At 49.7% G+C, this 16,232-nt stretch overlaps 1 protein-coding gene across 15 annotated transcripts in view; it reads left to right on the top strand.

Moving 5' to 3' along the window:
- CDK5RAP2 (CDK5 regulatory subunit associated protein 2) overlaps window positions 1-16,232 on the top strand; it is a 172,194-nt gene that overhangs the window by 136,785 nt on the left and 19,177 nt on the right. For all 15 annotated transcript variants that reach the window (XM_045469565.1, XM_045469580.1, XM_045469575.1 and 12 more), the window contains 5 exons: window positions 1,803-1,851; window positions 4,526-4,701; window positions 8,928-9,047; window positions 13,392-13,508; window positions 15,397-15,586. In XM_045469565.1, coding sequence (XP_045325521.1) covers window positions 1,803-1,851; window positions 4,526-4,701; window positions 8,928-9,047; window positions 13,392-13,508; window positions 15,397-15,586 — 652 coding nt within the window. The remainder of the gene's footprint in view (window positions 1-1,802; window positions 1,852-4,525; window positions 4,702-8,927; window positions 9,048-13,391; window positions 13,509-15,396; window positions 15,587-16,232) is intronic.

Raw genomic sequence — 16,232 nt, 5'->3', positions numbered from 1 at the left:
TGGAAAATGCCGAGTTGTTCTTCTAACAGCACTTGTCGCTGCCCGTTTATGGGGGTCTTGCCGCCCGGGACTGCAAGTCAGGGTCTTGGAAATAGACCCAGTCAAATGGATATTTCCCCTCTTGACCAGGAATGTAGAAGACAGAAAGGTGGAACCCGTCCACTGTGGTAGGGGCCTGTCAACCTCTCTCTGCCTTTTGGGGAGCCACAGTGTCACTGCATTTTTGATCAGGATGTAACCAAGAGGATCAAGACCTAGTTTTGTGGTTGAGCTAGCTCTGGAGTATCTCTGAATCCTTTGCTTCACTGGAGCATGTATTCAAGTAGGTGATCGAGTGTGAGTTGAGCAGAGTAAGAGGGGCCCCATCACACCTTCTGGATTTGCACCTCTTTTCTGTACAATGGAAATCCTGCCACTGTTCCGGACGGGGTCAGTGTCAAGGAGCCATCTTTGGGGCCGGACACCTGATCTCGGGGGCCTGGCTGGCCCTCTCCTGGTGCCCGCTGATGCCATGCCATGGCAGGTGACTCTCAAGCCCTTGGGACATCGTGCTGGCTCTCGGTGCCCGTGGCTGTGCTGCTGGGGTGTTGAGGGGGCCCCGAAAGCAACACCAGCCGGCCCCGGGAGCACGCGGTGGGGACCACAAGGCACGAGGCAAACACGCGAGGCTCCGGGTGCTCCTTTCCTCTGCGCTGTGGTGTTCGAGAACTTTCCCTTTTAGGAGTAGTTTTGAAAATGGTATGTGTGGGTGCACTTTAATTATAGTCTCATGTTTCAAGTACGGCCACAGAAGGGTTTGTTTTTTCCTTTAGCCACACGTTAGCTTCTTCAAAGAGCTCATCCCAGGCTGCAATTTCCAGAGTTCTGAAGTATTTTTAACATGAAGTTGTTAGTCCCTTTGAAATCTGGGCTCCCGTGTTTCCTTTCAGACAGCAAACGGGGCCGTGCAGGGGGAGCCGAGCGTCTTCTTCCCAGCTACGTTTCGAGCTTTATTTTGTTGTCTTTCCCCATTTCTTGTAGTCATTCCCCTGCTGCAGGCGCTGGCTTACTCAGCTGCACTCACATACTCCTCTGCCTGCTAATCCCACTTCTGAGAGTCTTTCCTGAGGAAATCATTTAAATGCAGATAAAGCTGTATGTACAAAGATGTGTATTTCCTTTACTTATAAAAGTGCAAAATCGGAGATGACCTAAATGTCAAATAAAGGGACCGGCAGAAACTGGTACATGCGTGCCTACAGTGGAATATTAATGCAGCCATTAAAACTTATGTTTCTAAAGCAAATTCAGTAAGAAAAATGCTTCTAATAATAAAATTCGAAGGGAAAACAATTAAGCCCCAGTGCAGTGTCACCGAGGCCAAAATGTGTGGGGGAAAAAGGATGGAAGGAAGTCCACGGCATGTCTGTTGTAGGTACCTGGAGGACGGTCATGTTCTTTTTCTTGTCTCTGTTACCCGTTTCCTGTAATGAGGATATATTCTGTTGAGAGTTTTAGAGAAGGAGAAAGAGCATGCACCCAGCAGCCCCTTTGTGATCGCTTTTTAGATTCAGGGCTGTCCCGTCCCTCCAGAACTGGTGCCAGAGCAGTGATGAAGGAGGAGCCTGTGGTCTGAATGGGTTCTCGGTCATCCTACTTTAAATACGTGGGATTGTTAGAAAAAGTGTTGAAACAAATGGAACAGGGCCTCTGCAGATGTATGAGTCAGAGATTATTAGGGATCACTTGGGGTTGTTTGTTTGTTTGTTTGTTTGTTTGTTTTTTAATGTTTTCCTTCTTCTTGATGTTCTTTCTGCTCCCAGGGAAATCGGTTGAAGTGGAAATGAGCACCCAGGATGAACCGACGGAGAGGTGAGTGTGTGGCGTTCGGGAAGAAGACGGCGGTTGGTCGGTCTGCTGGGTACACTGTGGCTCCCTCTCGTTCAGTGAGTCCCCTGCCTCTTGTACGTGAAGCGTAAACAGCTGTGAAACTGACGGTGCCCTCGCAAAGCCCGCAGCCTTCAGTCAGTCGTTTTAGGTCACTCGTGGCATTTCTCTGTTAGGTTCTGTGACTGGGACGACACGTTCCTTCTGTCGGCCCCTGGGTACCTGCAGGCTAAACGTCACATGCCTTAGCCTGACACTTGAGGCCCTCCTCGGTCTGACCCGTCTTTCTGTCATGTTCCCCGTGCTGCGGTCTTATCTGACCTGTTGCTGTCCTCCAGCCCGTGCCTGGACACGAGCCGTATGCTCGACTTCTTCCTGTTGTAGTTTGGAAGTCCTTCAGCAGAGTCGGCGTTCGTGGCGATGAACCTGGCTCTCCCCGGCGCCCCCGTCTCTCTACGACTTCCCGGAATCAGCGATTCTTCCTGTAGCACTTGGCACATCGTCACATTGCAGCACTTACCACATGGCGATGTGACGCTTCCTGCATTTACCTTCCCGCTCCCAGAATTCCCCGGAACGGGAAAGCGGCTAGCGTATAACCGGGTGTTGGCGTGTGTCCGCTGCTGCCCTAGGCGTTCGCGTTCATTATTTCTGACCCTAGGAGGCAAGCATTGTTGTTCCCATTTTAGGGCGAGGAACCTGAGGGTCAGAGTTGCATGCTTGCCTTGAAAAGGCAGAGCTGGAGTTTGAACCTGAGTCTGTCGTACTCCTGAGGTCTTATTACCGCAAAATGCCTTTTTGGGGACAGAGACTGTGTCTCGAATTCCAGCCCCAAGTGTGTAGCGTATAGTTGGAGTTCACAGAACGCTCGTGGAGTAAATGTATACTTTCTTAGTTTGCCTCGATGGCCCACAGGGAGGGTCAAGGTGTCGTCCTCCTCTGCTTACTGGTTAGAGGTTCTGACTGTTGTTAGTGCTATGGGTATTTCCCTCCTCTTTGGAGCAGCGACCCTTTGGGCTTCTGGGGCTAAGATAACGAAGTAGAGACCAGTCTGGGGTGCAGAACTGTAGATTTTATGGGCATGTTGAAGGCCACATCATCAGAGTGAGCAGGTGGGGAGGCATCACCGCTCACCGGAGGATGTTTTAATCAGAGCTTCTGTGAGTTCGGAAGAAAACTCCTTTCCCACTGTAATATTTTTGCAGATCCCTCCCGGTTCGACCCTCCACTCCCATCCTTCTAATAACGGATCACATTGCAGTGGCGGGCTGTGGAGAGGGCAAGAAAGGCCTCCAGGGTGGAGGCGGTCGTAACTGAGAGCTAAAGGATGAGGCCAGGGGCAGGGATTGCCGGAGAGTGTCCATGTGCGAGGCGAGGGAGACGTGGCTCTGCGAGCTGGTGCCGGGAACGTAAGGGTCAAGGCCAGAGGACAGGCAGGGCCTTGCTGGACTGGTCCTCAGATTCTCTGTTAAGAGCGCAGATTCTGTGCTGCAGGAAGAGGGGAGTCTTTGAAGGAGGGTAAGCTGGGGCCAAGCAAGAGATTTGCTCTTGTGAAAGACGCCCGTGGTTGCTTGGAGAATGGGCTGCGGGGCGGGGCGGGGGTGGAGTGGGGTGGGGTGGGGGGGTACGTGGAGCCTCTTTCAGCCCCCTTAACCATGTGTCACCCTTCCCGTTTCCGACAGGTTTGTTTCTTTTCCTTCCGTTCTGCCTTTTTCAGCTGTAGGCTTAGCGCTCACACGGGTCACTCCTAAGCTAATTAAATGGGTGCCCTTGGCCCATTCGGCACTTTGGCAAGGCAGCGACAAGCCCGTGCGTCCATCACACTGTCTGGGTGAAGTTGCATCTGGTGTTTACCTGTTAATGAGTGCGTGGCAGCTCCGGAGTCCTTTGCTCTTGTCTGAGCTCATGAATAATGAGACAAGAAGTAATAGGAAAAAGTGGGAGAAAAAAAAGAGCTTAAATTAAGGAGCTTATCTATAATGGAGACTCAGGTGGGCTTTTCGCAGAGTTCAGGGTGTTCTTCCTTATGGCTTAGGTGGCTCTTGGCAAATACAGGTTAATAACCAGATGATTGCCAGAGTGGTGGTTTTGGGACCTGCTTGGAGGCCGTGAGGGTTTTGAGAGTTTTAAACCCATAAGGCCTCTTCATGGGTTTGATGTGGCCTCCCACTTTCTCCTGGGGTCCCAGAGCCAGACAGACCTGGGTTCAAGTGTGAGCTCTGCCACTAAGAAGCTGTGAGACAGTGAGCAAGCTTGTGATGCGGCTCAGTCTCCCCAGCTCTGAATGAGGATGGTCATCCCTGCCTCAGAGGGTTTCTGTGGGGACCAGGTAAGGTAGGACATCTAACATGCCTGGTACAGAGGGAGCCCTCGATAAGCAGCTGCCTTTGACCCGTGCTCTTTCTTAGGCTCCCTCCCCATAAGCCACGTAGTGGCTCCCCCTTCACTGGCTCCAGACTCAAGCCCACGGAGTGCTTTTTGTTTTTAGAGCATCCTCACTAAAAACTGCTCTGGGGAAGCAAAAGGGCTCCAAAACAAAGTTGTAAATACGGGGAAATTACAAGGGGCCAAGTGATCTTAAGTGTTTGTTCCCAAGTCATGGTCCTGGCTTGGAATCTTAGTGTGGGAAACGATTTCTCTTTCAATCCCTATGGTCAAGGATCGAGGAAGACAATTTAACCTACCAACACATCCTGCCTGAGTCTCCTGAGCCTTCTGCCTCTCATGCGTTGTCCGACTGTGAAATGTCCGAGAAGTCCTCCGGCCTCTCACGAGACCAGAAGCAAGACAGTGAGACCGGGAGGACCTCGGTAATGGCGAACCATTTTTCTCAAGGTAAGCTGAGCTTTGCTAAGCACTTCAGATGCGGCCAAGGTTTCCTGGTTTAAACAGTAATTTGCCGTCCTGCCTGAGTAAGCAGAGCGTAGTGACATTCGAATATTTGTCTGATGAAAGGAGATCCTGGCAGGGCCAAAGCTGGTCATTCAGACTATCATTTATCACCAGGGAAAGCTGCGGTTGTTGAAAGTGTTGGTGACTGGGGAAGAGTCATTTTTATTTCTTAATGATGACTTATTACGTGATTTGCCATTTCCTCGTGCTTCTGACAGTGGCAGAAAACAGGCTGGAAAGCAGAGGTTATGTGTCTGTTCCAAGTGTGGTTAATTTCCTGGTGTTCCTTTCAGACGCTTTCCGAGACACTGTCGCTTTGAAGACTCTTGCTTTGAATCGTACAGATTCCCCAGAGCACCTAACCACCCCCCCCCCCCCCACCGCCCACCATTTGAACATTTTGTACTTCTGTCAATCTGCAGTATTTCCCTTTAGTGTGTGACCCTTCATCCTTCGGCTCAGTCCCTTGTCCTGCCTCTGACTGTGGCCCATGGGCTCAGTCGGTAGAATCAGTCTCCCAAGCCTCCATCTACCCGAGCTCCCTTTTACCTCTTCTGCATTTACAGTCTTCATTGTCTCCTGTTGGGTGTTAGGGAGGGATTCATGTTTATAAGTCAATGTATTTCCGAAGTTCAAGGGATAATATAGACCAGGGATTGGCAAATTTTTCCTGGCAAAGGCCAGATAGTAAATATTTTGGGCTTTGGGGAGCATATGGTCTCTGTTGTAGTTACTCAATCCTGTTGTTGTAGCAGAAAGCAGCCATAGACAAAAAAACGTAAATGAGCGAGTGTGGCTCTGTTCCAATAAAACTTTATTTACCAAAACAGGTGGTAGGTGGGTTCGACCTAGGAGCTGTGGTTTTCTGACCCTTGGTATATGTTCTGGACCTCAGCTGACATCCTCTGGTCTCTCCTTTCTTCCAGCGGTTGTTTGCAAGACACCCAGAGTGGACCCAGAGCACGAATCAGACACTGGCACCTCCATTCTAAAAGCCTTTTGTTGACATCTGATCACATAGAGCGTGGTTTTCGAAAATCAAAATCTTTTTTAGCAACAGAGCTCCACCCCCCTTTTTTTCAGATGAAACTTTACATGGAGGCCAAACATGTGAAAGGGCTACGGGTAGAGCCTTTATCCTCCCTGGTGGCTTCTGAGGCTTCTCTAGGATACCCCGAGCCCAGAGGAGCACAGTCTGAAAACATACCTGGAGCGTGGAATATACACGTGTGATATAACTGAGGTGTTACCTGGGTTCTTCTAGTAGCCAGTTACCTAGATGTGCCTTCTTTGGATCTCTGGCTGTATCCCTGTGTGACTTCTGTGAGTCTTGTGTACTAGGTCTCTCTCGGTTATTTCTGGCTCTTTGATCTGCCTTCTGCTGAATTGGGTCAGACCTATGAGTTGTTTCCTTGTCCTTATTTGCACTTCCTTCTGTACTGTATCAACCTGGCATGGAACTCAGTCCCTTTCCAAGAACCCCCGAATCGACTCCTACAAGGCCTTTGTGGGAGAAACATACTTGATTGAGGGCTTGAGGAATTATAAGGCAGTGGGGGGTTACAGCACAGCAGGCCAGATCATTTAATGGGAATGTTTGAGATCTCTGTTCTTTCAAACCCATCTGATACGGTGCTGGGTACCTCTCTCTGCTTTCTCTCGCCTGCCCCTCTTTTTTCCTACCCTCCCACATGTCTGCCCCTCCCCCCCCCCCCCCCCCCCCCCCCAGCCAACCTTGGTTTATTTCCAATATAGAACCGTTTAGGCATCTCCTTTACGTCTCATTATTCTGGGCACCCCTGACCTTGGGCTTATCATGCCCTCCCGGTGAATTTACCAAGCACTTTCCTGAATGGGGACAGTGTTCTCTGGAGCCCTCCTAATACACTTCACTTTTAGCTTTTTTGGTTTGCTTCTCTTCAGACTTTTGGTCTCTGCATCTGTTTTTCCTTTTGTCGTGTTTTTATTCTAAGTAGAGAGATAATTTAAGGATTTTTCCTTTTTTCACTTGACATTATATCATAAGCTTTCTGACATGTTGTTACATAACATCATTTTTAGTGGCTTTAGAATATAGTCCGTTGAATGGCTGAACTGCAGTTTTCCTTATGTTCCCCCGTTGCTGAACATTTCAGTCCTTTCTAAAATTCCACAATTACGAACACTGCTGCAAGGGAGTATCTTTGAACACGAAGCTTTCTTTCTCCTTATTTTGGGGCATTTTCTTCTCGATTCTGTGAAGTGGAACTACGAGGCCAAAGATGCACACGCGGGTTTTAGCGGTTGCTTCTTGCAGGATTTTTGGCTTTAAAGAGTTCGTGTTTGTCAGAAGGATATTAGTTGTAAGAGGGACAGCTGTTTTCCTCCCGTTTTGTAGAGATGAGTGTCGTGTTTCCCTCTCTCGGTTAGGGCTGCATAATTAATAAGTGGTGTCCAGTTCGACTGGGAATGTTTCCTTAAGCCCCAGCGATGCTTCCAGCCCCTGGCCAGACTCAGCAGGAGGTGACGCGGGCCAATGGCTGCCAAACGCTGTTACCCCAGAAGCCGGCAGCGGGTGATGCAGATCTAAACCCGCGTGGAGGACTGCGGTCGAAATAGAGAAGTTCCCGCCTCAGTCCGTCCTGACTGGCCGCCGGCAGATTTGCGAGGCAGCCAGGCAGGGACGGGAGGTGCCGCCAGGACCTGGCTGCAGACGGGTTCCCCTGGCTGCGGGCTGCGGCGAGGGCCTCGCACGTTCCACCAGATGACTGGCCACACTTCTGGCATTAATCGAGATAGCTGAAGGCCCGGGAATTAAGTCACCTCATAAACATTCAGATTCATGGCAGAATTACTATTTAATTAGGAAAAGATCTGTAACATGGTGCTACTTTTAAATGAAAGTCATTTTGGAGGAATTAAAACTGGGTCATAACATTAGTCTAATGTTTTAAAACAAACATTACTAAGACACACTGAGTGTACCCTAATTGATGAATTAAAGACATTAGTTTTGCCTTTGGATACCTAATGTGGTTATGCTTTAGATCCTGATTCTAGAGTGTACCTCGAGATTGCAACTGTGTCTCCTCCTTTCTTTGTTCAAGTGAGATGTGGCAGAGGCTAGAAAAATAGGACATGCTCAGTTTAGAACATTTGGAAAATTTAAATTTTTACATCTTATTAAATGTTATATTGAGATACAGTGTAGAAGTTTTGAGAAACCTGAAATCTAACACCCAAAGGCAACTGCTGTCAATATTTAGGTATCTTTTCTTTTTTGTGTGTTTATGTGTCTTTTCTGTCTGTAAACTTTTAAATAGAGTTATAATTGTGCTGGATAATCCATTTTGTATCTGTGTTTTTCTGCGATATCACATGGTCCTCATGATATAATTTCAGTAGCTGTGTCATATTGCATCACGGTGGATGTAACACAGCTTACTTAATAATCTGAGTTATTTTCAGTTTTAAGTGCTCCGTATAGTGCTGAAGATTAACATTTTCATGCATTCTGGCACATGGTTGTCAGCATGTCTGGTGATCTCTTTGAATAGATTCCTAGAAGTAGACTTATTTGGGGAAAGACATTGGAAAAGAACCCTTCTACGGCTAATGATAAAAATAGTTCCCCAAAGTCACGCACGTTTATATTCACACGAACAGGATGTGCCCTTGAGAGTACCCTTCTTACAACTTTCACTAGCACTGGGATTATCATTTTGCTTTGTGTTTAAGTCTTAAATTAGTAAGTGGCAAATGGATAAATATATTCCTTCCAGAGAATTAGCCTCAAAAATATCTGGATTCATTATGAAGGTAGTTTAATCAACTCTCAGGCAATTCAGGCAGACTTGAAAGTGATCTGTTAGTTTCACCATAAGGAAGATTTTAAATTAATATTTGATATTTAGAAGAATAAAGGGCTGCATTACAGCTAGCATTAAAATTGTATGGAATATAATTTTTCCATGTGCTGTAAAGCCCCCTCCTTGTGGAGGGCTGCAGAGAATCATTACAGAGCTGTGTCTGTGGGCTGTGGTCACCATGCCTGGGAAAAAATCGCCAGTTACTGACTGACTCAACACATCCCGCACGATTTAGAATTTCAAGATCGTGGCATAATCTGTAAATTATTCCATTTGTTGGGGGCTTCAGACTTTAAATTAAAAATACTCTCCTTCCCGTAGACTTAGTAATGGAACATATACAAGAAATTCGAAGCTTGAGGAGACGTTTAGAAGAATCAATCAAAACAAACGAGAAACTTCGGGGACAACTGGAAAGGCAAGGGTGTGAATTTGATCAAGGTAAGGGAGGACCTTGTCGCCAGCCTGCCTGTGCTTCATCCGGGAAGGGACTCCGGTTACGTTTGCCTGGATAAGCTTTCCCCGTGTTGGGGAGAACGCACCCTGGTGGCCAGAGAGATTTCCGCTCAAATCCTGACCTTGCCGCTCACCTCCACGGTGACCTCAGTTAACGTTGCGGAAATACTGTAACGTGTTAGTTACAGTACTGTGTTCATGACGTGGGGACGATAATCCCCGTTTTATCCTGGTGCGATGAGGATTGAGTGAGCTAACTTCAGCAGGGTTGCCCGCACGGTCCCTGGCACGGAGTGACCTCCCAGGCACTGAACGAGTCCGCCGGCCCCTGCACTCTGGATTGTGCTTGGCTCCTCATGTGACGTCGGTGGCTGTAGAGAAACAGATAGGGGGTTTTAAAATAAAACAGAGCGGCGTTTCGTCTTTTTGTCAGTAATGGATTTTAAAAAGTATTAGCGTGTAGGCAGTTTGGTGAGAGTCTCACATGCCCGTTCCCAGGTCGCCATTATTCCTGCGTAAACACAGTTAGATCTGAATGGAATATTCTTCCATGCGGAACTTAAAAATGGGTTTTTCCGTAGGGAAGACATTCACATGGTACAGAACTTAGTACCTCCGTTCTGTGCCCATCCATCCTCTTCTGGCTCCTCTCCTCCCACCTCTGGTAGGTGTCTTCCACAACCTTACAGTGGTTTTTCAGTGCAAATGCAAATATATCTTCTTACGCTTTCCCTCGCCCAAAAGGTAGAATACTTTATGCCTGTCCCTGTTTTCCTTGAACAGAATATTTTTGGACATCTTTCCTTGTTGCTCCAAAGAGATTGTTTTCGTACCTGAAGAATGTGCCTTGGGAGCAGCTTTGTGCCCTGGGAAAGAGCCCAAGTTTGCTTGGGAGATGGACTGAGCTGAGTGTGGACCCCGGCTCTTCTGTGTATCAGCTGGGGGGCTTTTGGGCAAGCCACCCCACCTCTCCCGGCTTTCATTATTTTTTTTTATTATTTTTTTTTATTTATTTAAAAAAATTTTTTTTTCAACGTTTATTTATTTTTGGGACAGAGAGACAGAGCATGAACGGGGGAGGGGCAGAGAGAGAGGGAGACACAGAATCGGAAACAGGCCTCAGGCTCCGAGCCATCAGCCCAGAGCCCGACGCGGGGCTCGAACTCACGGACCGCGAGATCGTGACCTGGCTGAAGTCGGACGCTTAACCGACTGCGCCCCCCAGGCGCCCCCCGGCTTTCATTATTGTACAAAACAGAGTCATCGTGAGATTTCGATAAGGCAGCGCTCTGAATAGGGCGTTGCTCTGTGCCTCACTCAAGACATGGTTGTTTTCTTTGCCATTATCATGTTATTTCACTATTTTATTTTGTACAACGTTATTAGTTGGACATTGCAAAGCTCGGCAACAAGGGGGGACGCAAACGTTTTTAGAGATTAAATCACGGAGTTCTAGAAAGATGAACTCCGTAGAAGCACTTGAGTCCTTGGACCCCTGGTCTGTCGTAGCCATCAGCCTGGAAGGATCTTTCCAGAGTACTGTATGTGCTGCGGTGTGCGAGATAAACAGAGTGGACCCACCCACGCCTCCCTCTCCCTCCCTCCCCCACTCTCCACACCACCCCCCATCCTGCTCCCTCCCTGTCTCTCACCTCCAGAGAAATTGATTAACCTGAGTTATTAGTCCTATCAAACCCTGGGAAGAAATACATGCCTGGACCCTTCACATTCACTCTTGGTAATGCCTGAATTAGATTCATTCTGTTTTACATTTTTCCCGGCAAATCCAATTATAGAATTATTTGGGGGCTCACATGGCCACCAGCTACAACGGAGCTGGCAGTTGCTCTGGAGAGTAATTCACTCTGATGGGAAGGTTTACAAAAAAGGCATTCATAAAGTATTTACGCTGGTGGCTGGTGGAAAGACGCTGGTGGCTGGTGGAAAGACGTGCTGTTCTCACCTTGTCTTCACAATCTCTGAAAAGACAAAGAAAGAAAAGTGGCTCCGCCTCCCCCCTGCTGTGAGTCGTTCATCTTGGGAGCCGCTTTGAGAAAGGCCTGGCTCCTTGTGATTGGAGGTGGAATATTGTTAAAACTGTCATCTCACGTGGTAGCTTGTCACCAGTTACAGGGAGCTGGTAGTGATGCCTTCAGAGGAAAGACTGGCCTCTTACCTCAGCACTGGACCCCGCTGGCTCGGGCTCTGTCAGGAGCCCTTCTCTGGCCTGGGTCTCCCTTTGAGAAGCGACCACGCTAGCTGTGGTCAGAGTAGACTTCTTCTGCAGAATGTTTCCTGTTCATCCAGACGGCTGTTTGGTCCCGTTTTGGGCTCTAGCCTATCATCAGTTATGATATTAATACAAACGGTAATAGCAGTAATAATAACAACATTGATCATTTTTATTGGGCTCGTGGAGACTTGGGGAAGTTGTGTGACGTCCCTGAGGTCATACAGCCATTAAGAAGCCAGAGCCATGATTCAACCCCAGGTGTCTCTGCAAAGACGGCAGAGTTCATAGGGGAGAGACATATGTGAATGAAAAAATGACGTGACGTTATGTTTTGTGAGTCATTAACCCGAGGAAAGGGAGTGCTGTCATGCAGAAAGACTGTGGAACATTGGCTTCTGGGAAGCCTGATGTCATAGCTTCCTTACGGGGAGTTTGAACGTTACAGGGAATCCTTTGTGGACCAGGATGCTTTCAGCTGCGGAGAGCAGAATATGAGAAAAAACCGGTGTAAACAATGGGGGTTTCTGTTGTCTTCCATAACAAGAAATGCGGATGCAGGCAGTTCCAAGGCAGGTTTAATGACTCCGTGAAATGATAGCAGGGCTTGGAGTTAGTATCTGTGATGGCCGCAGTCACTATAATACCACATCCTCTCAGGACACTGTCCAAAGCACGGGGACGAAGATGGTGGGGCTTCCCCCTGCTCTGCTCTTTTCATCCGGGTGAGAAACCTTTCCCAGAAGCCTCCAGCAGGCTTCCCGTCGGGTCTCGTTGACCGGAAGTGGCACCTGGCCGTGTTCTAGCTGTGCCGGGGTCTGGGAAAGCAGGCTCTGGCGTGTTGGCCGTGTGGTGTAGTAAGGAAGGTGGGGGGAGGGAGGCCCCTGCCTGCCTCACGCGGAAAGCCCTGTGCTCTGCAGAGGGTAGGTAGCACGTCCCCACGCTCTGGACATTACACAGGGTGCAGTGCAGAAAGCTGAGGTGGAGGGAGTGTCAGAGCAGCTGTCCGGCCAGAGGAAGGAGTGGGATTTTCGGAGAGAGACCACAGCCTGGGCAGATATTTACAGACGAGGAAACTGGTCAGAGTTTGTAAGTGACCTCAACCCCGGTCTGTCTGGCTGTGGACCCTGATCTTTGTTGTATTAAATACTCAGAGGCTGTGAGCTTGAGCTGAGAGTTGAAAGACAACTGTGATTTTGACAGGTGAAGAAGGAGCTGGGCATTCGAGGCCCAGAGAATAAAGACCTCACGACCTCACTGTACAGGGTCTGGGAGATGTGTGACCGCACGGTATGTGGGGGCACAGAAGTAGCTCAGTTTGGCGGCATCCGAGGCCACTAGAGTCCAGGGTAGAGAGGGAGCGGGCTGTGCGTGAGATTGGAGTGAAATAATGGAGGTCTGAGGTTTGGGCCTCGTGTTTGGTTTGTCTGTCTGTCTTCGCAGCGGAGGGCCGTCAGGTGTTTCTGAGCAGGGGATAACCTGAGTGGACTGCATGCCCCCCACTGGCAGAGTAGCAGGGGGGCAAGGTCAGGGCGCAGTGATGAAGCTTGAGCTACAGGGACGGAAAAGAGTGGGTCGGCATCCGAGGCGCTGGTGAGGAAGAGCCAGCAGTCGTGATTGCCTGCTTGGGCAATGCCAGAGAGTGGTGGTTAGGATGATTCCAGGTTTGCAGCTCAGATTAGGGGTGGTGGTGATAACATCTCTAGGAGCAGAAACAAGCAGAAGAGGGCAGGTTTGGGAGGTGAGGGAGGAAAGGGGAAGGCTACAGCTTTGGCTCTGGGGCCCGGGAGCTTGCCTCAGCGGAGAGGTCTACTGAAGGTGTGGACCCCAGGAGAGACATCCGTGGAGGTTAAGACTGTCACCCACTCACCTTCGTTCACCCTTAGGACAGGTAAGAACGGGAGGGGGTGCCTTTTGCCTCCTCTTTAATAAGCTCACTCTTATTTCCCTTTGGACTCTTGTGATACCTCATCTGCTTCACTGAAGTGATTTCCATTGCATATTGTGTTTCCTCCTCATTTAAAACTGTTTCCTAGAAAGTTCCATGCATACTGACCTGGCAACTATCCATAAATCACTTTTCATGTGTGTTTTTGTAGGTTCTACGAACAGTTTGGCTTATGGATCAGAGCTGCATAATTCTCTGACATCAGAGGTCTGTTTCCTGAGGAAGCAGAACCAGGCTCTCAATACAATGCTCGCCAAGGGATCCAGAGGTAGGAACTAACGGAGCCATCTGCCGGCCGGAACCCCACAGCCCTCTGTGGCGTGGGAAGAATGCATTGGAGTCTGACCAGCCTAGGTTCAAATTCTGTGGCTCTGTGACTTTGCGCAGGACCCTTAACCTCTCTGAACCTCAGTATTCTTAGCTGTAAAATAAGAGTACCTCAGGGGGCAGTTGTGACGGTTATCTCTGTGAAGCCCTTAGCACAGTGTCTCTAATAAGTCTACAGCCACCTCTCGTTTGCCTCAGTTTACGGTGGAAGAGAGAAAGGCTAGAAATGCATTACTCTGCCAGAATCTCATCCAGAGACTCCCTACTATCAGGGAGGTTTTCTAGTTTTTCTTTTTTTTTTTTTTAGTTTTTCTTTAACGTTTATTTATTTTTGAGACAGAGAGAGACAGAGCATGAACGGGGGAGGGGCAGAGAGAGAGGGAGACACAGAATGGGAAGCAGGCTCCAGGCTCCGAGCCATCAGCCCAGAGCCTGACGCGGGGCTCGAACTCCCGGACCGCGAGATCGTGACCTGAGCTGAAGTCGGACGCTTAACCGACTGAGCCACCCAGGTGCCCCTAGTATTTCTTAGGAAGATCCTTTCTCTTAATTCTTTCTTTTTGGAGCTTAGTCCCCAAAGAGCTTTCACCTACAGTATCTCTCAATACTTAAGATGTTTCTGGAAGGAGGGATTATCAGTCCTGTTTTATAGGTAAGAAACTGAGGCCTGGGGAGTTGACCGGCCTGTGGTCCCTTGTCTAGAAATGGGCAGAGCTGGGACGTGGGTCAGCGTCTCTACTTTCCCTAGAGGATACTGATGTGGCTGTTGTCTTAAGAGACAGAATCCAGGCTTCTGCAGATCATTCATTCACTCAGCAAACATGTTAGGACCTGTGTAGACCGATACAGAGATGAATGAGACCTGGTCCCCTCCCTTGAGGGACTCGTGGTCTGAGGGGAGAGGCAGCCGGGCAGCCCGTGGCAGGCCAGCATGAGGATCAGGTTTGACAAAGGCAGGCTCAGGGAGCACAGCACCCAGGAGAGGCTCGGCTTCAAGAGCTCAGTCCAGAAGGCTCAGCAGGGATTAGCCAAGGTGCCTAAGATTTAGAAGAGCCAGGGCCTTTTAAGTAGAAGAAAGAGAGCAGGCAGAGGCCTGGGGATTAGTGGCAGGGAGAGTATCCACCGCTCGGGACTTGTAGGAAGCTCACTGTGGCTGGAGTGTGAAGGAGGAGGGGAGCACTTGCTCAGAAATCAGCATGCCGGGGCGAAGAGTGGGACCTGAAAAGCTTGGCCCCTCTTTGGCTTTGTGACCTTGGGGAAGGAAGTCTTAATCTCTCTGTCCCTAGATTCCGAGTAGGCAGAAGAGTGCACTTGAACATGCCACTGTGCCCCCGGGGCGTGCTCTTAACTGCCCCGTCTCTGGGTCCTGGGCGTGTTTTCTCCATCAGGAGAGGTGCTCTCCTGGGCTGAGGAGCAGATGGGGCCCCAGGTTGCCTTTTGCACAGCCCTGCTGGCTTTACCAGAGGGCTTACGGACTTTCCTCACATCCGTTGCCAGAGTTTGGGACTGTTTCTTGCCTGTGTCTATAATTTATACCCACGGTTTGCTCCGCGACGGCAAAGTAACTAGGTTTGCACGGCCCATTATTGTATAGAAAATTAAACAGGCCCATTTCATCCCAGTGACGTTTAATCTGCAGCCTTGATGTTGACAGATTTATCTGCCCAAAATGCATAAGATAATTGGAATGCCAAAATCATAAATGCCAGATTAAATCTCATTCTGTTTTGTATTCCTGGAGTGCTTGAGCTGAAGGGCCGTATTTGCGTAATAGGGTTGGAAAAAACAAATGGTGTCTCTTCTCAGTGGTGCTTTTTTTGTGTTTGCAGATAAACAGAAGGAGAATGAGAAATTACGCGAGTCCCTCTCCAGGAAGGCTGCGAACCTCGAGCTCCTTCGGCGAGAGTACGCCTGCTTGAAGGAGGAGAATGAGAGGCTGCAGAGGGAGGTCTGCGAGCGGGACAGGCACTCCCAGCAGCTGCTCCGGGAAGTGTGCAGCACCCGCAGCGAACTGAGCAGGTAGCGGTCAGGGTCACCCCGGGGCGCGCTGACCCCTGCCCAAGTGCCGGGGAAGGCCAGCAAACACTCAGGCACACGACGTCAGGTGGGAACAAAGCACAAGGAGCAGAATCGTCTGAGGGAGGAGGGTAGGGCCTGGGGGGGGCAGATGGCTGGTTTTCTCCGGGGGACGTCAGGGTAGGCCTCTCTGAATTAAACGGCGACCTGAAGGCAGCGGAGGGGTGGGGGCCCTGGGGCAGGGTGTCCTTGGCCTGTGCAGGGCAGAGCAGGGAGGCCAGTGCGCCTGGAGTGAAGGCGGACTGGAGAGGCTGGGTGCCGAGTCCCGTAGGCCCCCGCAGCCGTGGGGAGGACTGGGGTTTCACTCTGAGTGACTGGGAAGCCACGGAAGGGAGTCTGCGCAGAGGAGGGACGTTTGTCCGACTTAGATATGAAAGGGCTCGTACTGACCGCCCCCTTTGCAGTTTCCCCTCGCCTCTGTCTTGTCCCACGTTTCCATTTGTCCCCCAGCAAGATCGCTCTCTTGCCATCGTGCAGTCCCGGGCCCTCCTGAGCTCTGCACCCGTGGGTGAGACGTAACCTTTAAGCTTCACTTCCTCATATGCTATCTGTGCACTGGGGACTGAGAGCACGTACGCTTTGGGTGTCG

The sequence above is a fragment of the Leopardus geoffroyi genome, chromosome D4 (assembly GCF_018350155.1).
Source record: "Leopardus geoffroyi isolate Oge1 chromosome D4, O.geoffroyi_Oge1_pat1.0, whole genome shotgun sequence".
Taxonomy (NCBI): domain Eukaryota; kingdom Metazoa; phylum Chordata; class Mammalia; order Carnivora; family Felidae; genus Leopardus; species Leopardus geoffroyi.
The sequence above is the reverse complement of the archived record's forward strand: the minus strand, read 5'-3'. Positions and strand labels throughout refer to the sequence as shown.